Genomic DNA, 12,745 nt, shown 5'->3' with positions numbered 1-12,745 from the left:
GATACTGTGTAGTATGAATACCAACAACAGAGCCATATTCACACTATTTTTACAAAAGAACTAAGCAATCAAATACAATAAAATCAACTCAATATAAATTAGGCTTGCTAATGAAAAAAGCACAAAAATAAATTACTATAAAAACATAAACTTTCCCTGTATCACCTTAAGAATGACTTTAAAATTGAAATGGTAAATATATTACACTGATAAGTTACCTTCTAAAACTTATTAATAAGTCATCTCAAACAGCACTGCACTCAATTCTTGCTCTCAGAACTGAGTTCAGAGGTATAGATTATGTATAGAGATACTCAGATCATATACTAAAGCTAGGATGCTCTATTAATTGTTTGCATGACATAGAAACAATTCCATTCTGCTAATTTCATAGACCTCATAAATCATCTATGTCTAATAGACCATTTTCTCCTTGGTAGGAAGGGTGGGTTTCATGTTGAATGTTAGTATTAGGAATGTGTAATTCTGAAAAATCAATAGAGTAAGAGAAATTTACTTACATATATCTAAGCAAAACTTTAATGCAACCCAGAAAAATAAAATGTATATAAACAGGAAAGATTATAGGTTCATCAAAGATTATAAATGAAACTAAAAATGTATTACTTTTGACTTATCGGCAACTTCAAGATTGGATATTACCTGAGAGATTTCCTGTTGATATATTGTAAAATGTTCCTTGCTGATCTGTGGGAGGTAGAATGAAGGTGTGACTTCAGTGTCCACAAAGTCCAATCCCCATGTTTTTGTGAAGAAGTCAGATTCTCTTTTTGCTAATCTAGGATCATTTAATGCTGCTGGGAGATTTACTTTGGAATGATATACAGTCCATCTATGTTGATCTGTAACTAGAGATGGGGCAACACATAAGCTATTTGAATCACCTGTAAAAAGTAAACAAGAGAACTCTGTAAAGTTAATTCTATGCTACAAAGTACGCCCTAGAAAAATAAAAATGCTTAGATTCTACTTTATATAAAGCAACTAAACTCTCTTTTCTATAGTATTTTAATAAATGTCAACCTAATTAAATGAACTTCAGTTTTCAGCATCAAAGGGAGGAAAATCTTGTGTGAGATAAAGGATATGTAAAATTTGAGGTTATAGTAGTAGAGTGGGGTAGATGGTAAATAAAATTTTAATTAATTCTTCTCCCTGACATACAATTTCTCCACTTTTTAACAGCAAAATTCTTCTACACCCCCCCCACAAACACACACCTTTTATCCTCCTGTAATACTTCAACTTTTTCTCAAATAGCTCTTTTCTATTGCAGTAGAGGCAGATACATTTGTTTCTAATATCCTTTGGTTTTTAAATAGATCACAAAAAGGCTGCTGTGGCATTAACCACAGAAAAAAGTAAAAAATATTAGGAGTCCATTCTTGTTATTTACGGCTTTTTTGCTTCAAAAAATCACCTGGACGCTTAATTAGAAAATACTGAATCATTGTTTCTAGGAGAAATAAATGTTACGTTCCTGCAAGTCTCTGGTCATTTTTATCAATACATAACTTTATTTTTATGGGTTTCTGTTTAAAGATACCTAACTTAATATAAATTGTTCATTCATTAACACTGAACTGATAGTTAATATCACTTTAACTCATGGCTGAATAAAATTTATATAACATAAATATTTTCTCCATAAGCCACATTACAGCCTTCTTATGCTTAGGAACACTACACAGGACTTGAATTCCTCATTTGGGGACCATTTTAGATAGCAAATATACCAATGAAAAAGCACATGAATGCAAAAAAGTGTGGCACTATATAGACCATTAAAATTTCACTTATTTACAAGATGACAGCTAAAATAAGAAGGTAGACATCATCTTGTTCAACCTCAGCTGGCAATCTTTGTAACAAAAAATTCAAATTTTTTACTCCTCTGCACATGTTTGCAAATGACCACTAACATCCCACAAGTATTGATTTGGAGTTATAGGTAAGTTTTAGGGAGTAGGCAAATTTGGAAACTACAGAATCCACAAATTTGAAGATTGATTATAATATGCTTAACTAATCTGTACCTTCATTTTCAAAACTTTTTTCTGCTTAAGTAAGTGGCTTCTTTTATGGAAAAGCATAAAAAAGAACTACATTACAATTTCTCAATCAACTTACTTCCAAATTACTTGTTTTTATTTTTAACATCATAAAATTTACTTTTAAGGTAAGTATATGAAACCTAACTCTTCATTTAAATATAATACAAATCATTCAGCAAAAGTCCCTCCCCCTCAAAAAATTACCTGTGGGTTCCTTGGGACACACATCTGGCAGTGACTGCACAGGCCGAATATGTTTTGTTGGATCTACCTCTTTTTTAAAGAAAACATCACTGCTGCTTCCTTGAGGCACTGGTGAAGAACTGTGGCTTGAAGCCATTGCATAAAATCACCACTCAACTGAAAAAAGTAACAAACAATAATCAAGCCACTTAACACAAATAAAAACCCATTTTTAAATATTATATATGTCACACACTTTTGGAAACAGATTTGTTATTCATAATCTCTTAATTTTAAATTACTCATGAAATATTTACTTTCCTAAGAAAGTTACTTATCCTACCTTAAAAGGATTTCTCCTCAAAGTGAAATATTATTTAGTCTTTTATCCAAAATGCAAAAAAATACTGTAGTTGCACCCAATGTATATTAAAAATGAAAGCACTCCATTCAACAAGTATGCAATTATACATTACAGCAAAATGGGTAAGTGTATGTTTTTGAGGTTGTTTGCCTGAATTCATATCCCAGATTCATTCACAGTGTAACATCGAGAAAATTTACTTAACCTTGTATGCTTTTTCCTCACCTCTAAAGTTGGAAATGAAAACTCATCTCATAGATATTTTATAAGAGAGAATACACATAAAGCATTTAAAACAGTGCTTGTGTTTATAAATGTCAGATATCATTATGATTATTACTATGTGATTGTCACTAAAAATAAAAAGTAGTATCATTCTTCAAGATACTTGCAATTACATTAAGTAATTAAAACCATCAAAACAGGGGCCTCCCCTGGTCGCAGCGTTTGAGCACTGGGCTGCGAGGCAGTGCCAGTTCGTTCCCTGGCCTCCGGCGAGGGTCCCCCCACCAAAAAAAAAAAAATCAAAACAATAAGCAAAACACAAGTTAACCTAAGTCTACATTTTTTTAGTAAGTGCTAAAAAGAATTTATGATTCTAGACAAACAAGCTACAGTATAAGACTTTACAAATGGAGATATAGTTAAACTAGATACTGACAAATATATTTATTACTGAAGGACAGATGACCTTATATTGCTGAGCATGTCTATCAAACAGCAGGCATTCAATAAATATTTTTTAATGATAGAATAAGTGAAGATAAAAGTTTACGTCTGCAAGGGAACTTAGAGATCATGTAGTCTAAGCTCCCTCACTCTACATCTAACAAAAAGAGTCAGAAAGAGCAGGTGGCTTACAAAGATACATGAGGTTTAACAAATCTGAACAGAAAAATAATATTAAAAAATAAAAAGCAAAGACATGGACCAATGACAAACAGTTTATCCACAATAACTCCCTAGTCTGGTGGATAGCTAACAATTACATTTACTAGTCTTCCTTGGCTATCTGTCTCTGTACTTCTAATGCTAAGGAAACTCATCCAATTACACCATTCAGAGAGATAAGAAAAAAGTTGTTAAGAAAATACAGAAAGGTAAATTGACTTCCTCAATGTCCCTGAACAGAAAGTAAACAATACTCTGAATAAAAGGGACATGGAATGATAAGACTGTAGAAACTGATCTGGCTAGAGTGAAATGTTTGCATTATAAAGTATTGACAAATAAGACTTATTTACACACACACACACACACACACAATGCAAGACAATAGTCAGTTCTCTAAGCAATAAAGAGCCATTAGAGCTTGGGGCAAAAGAATGCATGATGAAAATATGTGGGCAAGTGAATCAGGGCACTGTTTTAAAAGGTATCACTGGCCTGTTGCATTTATAGCTCCACACAGTAAATGTATGGTAGTTTCTGTATAAAAGCATACACACATTTAAAAGAAAAAAAATACCTAAAAGATAGGAAACACTGTATAACAAACAATCCTGTACATTACTTACTTTGTAAAGACAATTCTAGGGCCTCCCTGGTGGTGCAAGGGGTTAAGCACTGCACTATGAAGCAATCCACAGCCTCTGCAGCATGAGCTCAATCCCTGGCTGGTCAGGGAGCAACCCACATGGCCAAGCAGACCTCTCCTGTTTCATCTGCTACTCCCCTCAGCAGTGTACTTCAATCTGCCCTGCTCTGTTCCCTGCTCTTGTCTCTGGTGAGTCCCCTCACTCCCTGCATCTCTGGCCTGTACCTCAACTTTTGTGTGCATAAATAAATAAATCTTTACAAAATAAATAAATAAAGGAACTCCATAAGCAAACATCTTTAATTAAAAAAAAAAAGACAATTCTAAATGTAAGATGGTCTGTTTAAAAATGTTTTGTTAAAAAAATGTTTTTTGTTAATTTCATCAATTAGCTAAACTAAATACATTTTTACATCAATAGAGGTAAGCTGCAGATATGTGAAAATGTATTTACATTGAATGCCCACTGTTTTATGCCAGGCAGTTAAATACTGAATCCAATAATATTACATTACTATTTCACTTTATTCTATTTACCATCATGTTGTTTTAACAGCAAAAAGAAATCCTAAGTGTCATCTTACGAGTTGAATATACTTGAGAAAACAGGGACTTGCGTAAAAGTATTTCTAGACATATAGTTATTTCTATATGAGGGTGGGTGAGTAACTGGTTTTCATAGAATTTTTGAAAATTCCGAAAAGCACTGACAAGCAAAAGCAAAAATTTTCTGTAATTTTTTCACTTGGAGGTTAACACCATTGTTAATATTGTGGTATATTTCCTTGTAGTCTATTTTCCATTGGGACCATACTGTACATATCGTTTTGAAAACTGTTTCCACTGAACAGTATATGTTACACATATTTATATCATTAAATATTCTGCAAACATAAAATTTTTAAAATAGTAAAATATATATAACAAAAATTACCATGGTAATCATTTTTAAAGTACAAGTTTAGTAATGTTAAGTATATTCACATTATTGTACAGCCAATCTCCAGATCTTTTTCATCTTGCGAAACTGAAGCCTCCCTATATCCCCTTCTTCCAGCCCCTGAGCATCACCACTTTTCCTTCTGTATATATGAATCTGACTACTTAGATACCTCATATAAGTGGAATCAATCATAAAGTATTTATGCTTTTGTGACTAGCTTACTTCATTTAGCTTAATATCCTCAAAGTTTATTCATGCTGCAGCACATGTCAAAATATCCTTCCTTTTTAAAGTTGAGTAATTTCAATGTATACATATTACACATTTGTTCATCAATTCAGCTCTCAATGGACACTTGAATTGCTTCTACCTTTGGTTATAATGAATAATGCTGCTAAGAACACAGTACAAATGGAAACGGGTGTAGAGATATTTCCTTAGGACCCTGCTTTCAACTCTTTGGGGTGTATACCCTAGAAGTGGAATGACTGGATCATATGGCAGTTCTGTTTTTACTTTTTTGAAGAATCATCATGCTGTTTTCCTTAGTGGTTCTAACGTAGGATAGAATTTTTGGGAAAAAAAGAGGGAAACAGAATGAGTAGCTAATATACTTATGTGTCAGCCACTCTGGTAATATTTTTGTATAGACTGGAATGTTAGAGAAGAAAAAAGACTTGCTATTAAAAGCTTACCTGTAAATAGGCAATTTCATAGGTAGTTCAGAGCTGATTGTAAATGATTTGTAGTATTTAGTATTTTCTCTAAGTAGTTACTATTACAATATAGAAATCAGGAAGGAAATTTTTGCACAGTATCTGGATAATGCTTATGGTAAATGTTTATCTCAGGGGCCTCTCATTCAGCCTTTAAGGATTTACAGTTTCTGCAAATGGTATTATTCAGCAACAATATTTGATTTGATTTTTTTTTAATTTATTTTTATTTGTTTGTTTGTTTGTTTGTTTATACAAGCACTGGGTACAGTCAGAAGTGCAGGAGGGTGAGAGAATTCACCAGAGCGGGGAGCAGAGGAGGCAGAAGGACCGAAGTACACTGCTAAGGGGAGCAGCGGGCAGCAGGAGAGGTCTGCGCGCCATGTGGGACCCTCCTGCGGTGGCCGGGGAGCAGCCGGGGATCGAACCGGCGCCACAGAGGCTGCGGGCAGCTTCGCAACCCAGTGCTCAACCGCTGCGCCACCGGGGAGGCCCTGATTTGATATTTTTTCCTCCATATTTGAAGTTGTACAATAATGCCATCTTGCAATTACCAGTTACAAATGGAATGTTTTTAATTTTCATTCATACTCACTTTGCATTATTTTTCTATTTAACATTTCACACATAATTTCATTCCCCCATTTTATTGTGAAAACTTAAAAATATACAGAAATGTGAAAGACTAGAACATGGAACATTCAGACATACTTCATTTAGATAAACTTATTTTTTAAATATTTGGCCATATTTGTTCTAAGTGTGTTTTTTGCTGTATCATTTGAAAGTAAGTTGCCCATGACATCACACTTCACTCCTAAATACTTTATTATCCATGTCCTCAATACAAAGACAGTTTCCATAGTCTCATTATTCCACTAATACACCTAAGAAAATTAATAATTCCAAAATATCACTAACATCCAGCCCATACTCAGAATTTCCCAATTGTCTCAAGAATGTATTAGAGCCAATTTTTTTTCTTTTTTAAATAGGATCCAGTCAAAACTCACACATTATCTTTAGGTGCCATGTAGTTATTTACTAGATGGAAATTTTTGAAAGATTAAAAAAGGGGAAGACTTAAAATCTTAATTTATTAATGTCACAAAAATACTTTTTGCTCTTATTCCTAAATGATAGCAATGTGACTCAGTATGCCTTTTATTATTAAAAATCTTGATTTAATAATTTATGAAGTAGTGATTCAAGGGTTTGGTTCTAAGGTCAATTTGTTTGACTACTTGGCTTTACTATTTCTACAGAAAAAATACCTTTCTTACAAATATATGTAGAACCCAATAGAAGACATATATTACTGAATCACTGATCACATTTTCTAAACTTTCTACTTAGAGGTTTTTTTTGTGTTTTTTAAAAAAGATTTATTTATACATACAAGAATTGGGGTACAGGCCAGGGTTGTGGGGGGTAAGAGGATTCACCAGAGACAGAGTGGGGAACAGAACAGGCAGATTGACTGAAATACACTGAGGGGAGCAGTGGGCGAGTCAGGAGAAGTCTGCTGTGCCATGTGGGTAGCTCCCTGCCTGGGGATCGAACTCGTGCTGCGGTGGCTGTGGTTGCGTCTTAACCTTTTGCATCACCAGGGAGACCCTCTATTTAGAGGTATTTAAAAAAAAGAAAATTCTGTTCTGAATTTTTAGTTCATAATTAAACAAAATCATAAAGCAATGGAATATTTCCAAACACTTATTTTCAAAATACATTTACAACAAAACATGTTTCCAGAAAAATCAACTTTTTTTTTAATTTATTTTTTTTATACAAGCGCTAGGGAACAGGCTAGAGTTGTGGGGGGTGAGAGGATTCACCAGAGACAGAATGGGGAGCAGAACAGGCAGACGACTGAAATACACCGCTGAGAGAAGCAGCAGGCGAGGCAGGAGAGGTCTGCCACGCCATGTGGGACTCTCCCTGGCCGGCCGGGAATCAAGCCTGCGCTGCAGACGCTGCGGACAGCTTCACAGCACTGCGCTCAACCTGCTGTGCCACCGGGGAGGCCCAAAATCAACTTATTTTTTAAAAAGAAACGACACTTAAGAGAGCAGACTAAATGTGGGGTGTGTGTACACATGTGCATGTAACTATGCTAGTTGGATAAATATTATCAGTCACACACCATCTCTGGGGGGGGGGGAATCAGCAAATTTGGAATACATTTTTTGTTGTTAAAAACAACACACAAGATACTCTTAAGCTTGACAACTCTTGAGTACTTCTATGTATGGCTATTGGAAAGCTTGTATTAAGAGTAGAACTCAGCTCTGCACGTTGTTTACCTGTAGTTCCACTATTAGTATTATCTTTCATCTGAGTTTTTCTACAGCAATCATTTTAGATTACTAGGACATTTCAGAGTTGGTTTAGTTAAAACTGGAAAATATAATCTATAAACTAAATTAACCATTCGTGTAAACCATACTATATCACAAGAATAAATTAAGTAAGGGATACCACTGTTAATTCTGGGTCCCCGCCTTTCTTTCAACACAGTATAACATGCTGGATAAGAAAACTGTCCACAGAGTAGACTAGTTCTGTCATTTATTAGTGTGTAACCTCTGACAACTTTCTTACCATCCTAAGTTCTGTTTCCTCATTTGTCGATGGACAGCAACAATATCTTCCTCATGTAATGTGGTAAGATTTAAGTGAAATATAACTTACATAACTAAATAAACTCATGGCACAATAATTAGCAAATAGTAGACAATACATAATTGCAACTACTACTCTTATTTCAAACATCTTATTTTTAAAATAACCTGTAAGTATTAACATTTGGACTGTGCCATACACTGCTTCAAATAAATTTAAACTTTAAGAACCCAAGCCTCCTCTGTTGATGTTCTTTGTTTGAGTTTCTAGTTTGGGGAAGTTAGGGGAAAGAAGAGGAGGCAGAAAATCAGTATGAGCACATAGAATTTACTATCAGAAAAGTAGCCAAAACTTATAACAATGATCCTCAAAGCCATGCCAGTAAAAGGAATGACTATCAGAAAATGATGAAACTAGAAAACACAGAAGCAATTTTGATGACAAAAACTGTGCTTGTGAGAGGAGAGGGATGAGGAAGCAGAAAAGTTGGAAATAATGTTTTGGAAGACATTTAAATAAAGATCAAAGAACCCACTGGAGTAAAGTTGATGAGATAAAAGTTACAGGGCCTCCCTGGTGGTGCAGGGTTGGGACGCAACCTATGAAGCTGTCTGCAGCCTCTGCAGCATGAGTTCGATTCCCGGCCAGCCAGGGAGCAACCCACATGGCACAGCAGACTTCTCCTGGCTCACCTGCTGCTCCCCTCAGCAGTGTACTTTGGTCAGTCTGCCTGTTCTGTTCCCCACTCTGTCTCTAGTGGGTCCTCTCACCCCCCGTGCCTCTGACCTGTACCCCAGCTCTTGTATGCATAAATAAATCTTTAAAAAAAAAAAAAGTAACAGATACATTTAACTTCATACCCCCAAAAAAGAATAGAAAAAAATTCTCATATGTCTTCCCTTCATTCCTAAGCATAACCAAACCTTACCTGCATCAACTCCTAACTTTCTGAAGTACAATATAGATTTCTCCCACCAATTGTTCTTAATCGTATCTATCCTCACTCAGAGACCTTGTTCTTTTAATTATTCCCTGACTCTCCTATTTCTATCTTTTCATCAACCCATCAAAAAAAATTTTTTTTCAAGTACTAAATTAAAGTTCTTTTCTTCAATTCTGTCTCATCAAGCTACTTCTTGCTTCACCTTCATCAACAAAGTTTTATTCTCTCTTTGGTCCACCTCTTAGCAATCTATATATCATCCTCATCACTTGCTTGGCTCTGGAAAAGGTGAGGGAAAAACCTGCTTTCTAAATTCAATAGACTGTATTCAGCCTTCATCTAACCTGACCTCTCTGCCTCAAAAGTCAATGAAAGTAAAAATACAGGTGGAACAAAAAAATTACAAAATCGTTTGTAATTTTCTAATGCAATGATTGGTTTTAGCAGGGATCATTAACAGATACTGAAATCATTGGTTAAAAGGTTGTTAGGAACAGGATATTTACATGGCCACAAACTATTACACTATCAATTATTTTGCAATTTAATAGCAGAGAGATCTGTCAGTTACCAACTTTACCAAGTGATCAAGCTGCTATCACCAACAGAGGGACAGCCCAACAATACGATAAAGCTCCTGATGTGATAAAGTAGTAGGTATACATACCACCTGTGTGAGTATTCTTGACAGAAATTTCATTAAGAAACAGACTAATTGGGGATATCAAACATACTCTAGGACAAATACCTCTACTTCTGAAAGGAAAAGCCAAATAGAGGGAAACAGTGGAACTAGGCCAGACTGGGGAAGACTAGGACAGATGGGGAAATAAAACTATAAAAAAGTTACTGAGCAGTTGTTGATATTCTTAGGTGTCACAGTGGTATTGTGGTTATGTAGAAGAATGTTCCTGTAACTGGGAGGTGCATGTTAAGTATTTAGGTGTGACATCAATAGACTGGTTTTCAAATTTGGCAAAAGGGAAATGTGTGTATGTTTATAGGTGTACAAAGTTCATTCTACTATTGTTTTCATTTTTCCATGGGTTTAAATTTTTCAATTCTAATAAACAACCAATGAAGATTTTCCAAGAACCAAAGTACAGATGAATCAGACAAATGGAGGGTGGGGAGCATTTTATAAGGGGCAATATAATGGGAATAGGGAACAATAACTGCAAGTGCTTAGAGGGAAGAAAGTGCATATTGTCAGAAACCACAATCAAATATGTCTGAGAAAAGTACGTATTTGGGGGTAGAGAGGAACTGTAGAGTCACTAGGATAGAGAAATGGTTGGGAAAAGAACTTAAATAAAATTATAAATCTGTTAAAGGAATAAGGAATGTGGATTTCAGTTCATCATGAGGATAAAACAAAATCAAAAAAACAAGTTGAGGAATGACAGAATCAGCTTTGCCCTTCAGAAAGATTATGGATTGTAGCACAAACAATAGAAAACTAAGACTTAAAGTGACCAAATAGAAAATCTGCAACAATCTAGGTGAGAGATGACAGTTGCCTGAATTCATATAATGGTAAAGGAGATGGAGAAAAGTGGATAGATTCCAGATCTTTCTCAAGTCTTATTCTCTTTTCAGTGTCCTGCACCCAAATTTACAACCGCCTACTGGGCATCTTTTCTTGCAAGTGTTATAGATACCTAAAATTCAAAATATCCAAACTTAAACTCACTATCCACTCTCTTTACACCCTCCTTATGCATTCCTTTTCTAGCTCAATTAATAGCAACACCATCTATGTCGTTTCCCAAGCCAGAAACCCTAGAGCCAACTTGCTCCAACCTCTCTACATGTTTCAATTTCTACACCAACTTGAGCTGTCCTATGGATTCAAAATTTACCACAAATCCATTCTTTGCTCTCCATTCCAAATGTCACTGCTCTAGTTCTGCATTTTATTTGCGATTTAGACTACTTTGAAAGTCTGCTACTCAAAGTCCTTGTTAGTCCTAACCTCACTCAACTTCATAATCATTCCAAAATTCATTCCTGATTAGGTCCCTCTCTCCTCATGAGTACTTTGACAAACACATACAGCAAGTCTATCAAGTTTTAAAACTCTTCACAATGTGGTCCTAATATCCCTCAGTTCAGTGAAATTGTCAAAAACAAACCAGGGCATGAACTTTCTTGACATAATTATTATGCTTTCAAATGTTACTTTATTCACTCCATAAGAAAAGAAATCATAAAATATAATTAACCATCACAATATTCATACACACCCAGTCTCTGAACTTCACTTAGTCAAAAATTCAATTATTTGGGCCTCCCTGGTGGTGCAAGGGGTTAAGTACCACACTATGAAGGAACCTGCAGCCTCTGCGGCACAAGTTTGATCCCCGGCCGGCCAGGGAGCAATCCACATGGCTCAGCAGACCTCTCCTGTCTCACCCACTGCTCCCCTCAGCAGTGTATTTCAGTCAATCTGCTTGTTCTATTCCCCACTCTGTCTCTGGAAAATCCGCTCATCCCTCACATCTGTGGCCTATACTCCAGCTCTTATATGCATCAATAAATATATCTTCTAAAAAATTCAATTTTTTAAATACAAAATTTTCTAAATCAGCAGCATTTTGCCATGAAAACTTCACCCAATTTTCCAAGATCCATTTTTTAATTCACTGTATTGGGGGCAGGGGGAACACTGTAATACCATATATGATTTATTCTGAACACTGTCTGCGACTATTCTTCAAACCACCCAAGAAAAATCTTACTGAAACTCTTACTGGAGCACTATTTATATCCAGTCTTGCTTTCCTATGATTGTGAAAGTTGACCAGTTAACAAAATTCAAGAGAGTACATTTTTCACCATTCATCTCACATATTTTAGTCAATTCAACCCTAAATGCTACAGCAGAACTATGGACTGACATGCAGAAACTTTTTTTGTGTAAAAAAAAAAAAGGTGATAAATAGAAAAAAAAAAAAGAAATTCAGAAAGAGATGAAGGTTTAAAACCTTCTCTTTAGTTAAATCCTCACATTTGAGGAACAATTACCTCTGGTAGAAAACCCTTCAAATATAAAGGAAAGCATGAATAATAAATGAAGACAGATGGAATTATCCCAACAAGGAGATTAATCCAGATAACTGAAAGTTTCTCTTGAAAAGGCTGAAATTTTCTGTACAAATAAGTCACTTCTGAAAAATTTAATTTTGAAATAAATTACATATTTTCATGATATTTCAAATAGCATTATTTTGAAAACAAGATAACCATTTCTTAATAACCTAATCTCGTCATTACAATAGTCACTTACACTGTGCTATAACTGTGATACTCTCAGGCACTACTGAAGGAAGTAGGGTTTGGGTTGGCCCTATATTAAAGAG

General features: G+C 35.1%; 1 protein-coding gene across 2 annotated transcripts in view; it reads right to left on the bottom strand.

Moving 5' to 3' along the window:
• Positions 1–2,415, bottom strand: part of VPS54 (VPS54 subunit of GARP complex) — a gene marked incomplete at both ends in the record, with an annotated part of 62,095 nt that extends 59,680 nt beyond the window's left edge. The window contains 2 exons of one of the 2 annotated variants that reach the window (XM_084235479.1): positions 664–905; positions 2,280–2,415. In XM_084235479.1, the coding sequence (XP_084091605.1) occupies positions 664–905; positions 2,280–2,415 (378 nt within the window). The remainder of the gene's footprint in view (positions 1–663; positions 906–2,279) is intronic. The other variant, XM_084235480.1, reaches the window with a different exon arrangement.
• Positions 2,416–12,745: the final 10,330 nt, after the last annotated feature.

The sequence above is a fragment of the Talpa europaea genome (genome assembly GCF_964194135.1).
Source record: "Talpa europaea genome assembly, chromosome: 6".
In the NCBI taxonomy this organism is placed as follows: Eukaryota; Metazoa; Chordata; class Mammalia; order Eulipotyphla; family Talpidae; genus Talpa; species Talpa europaea.
Note: the sequence above shows the minus strand (reverse complement) of the source record. Positions and strands in the feature narration are given on the sequence as shown.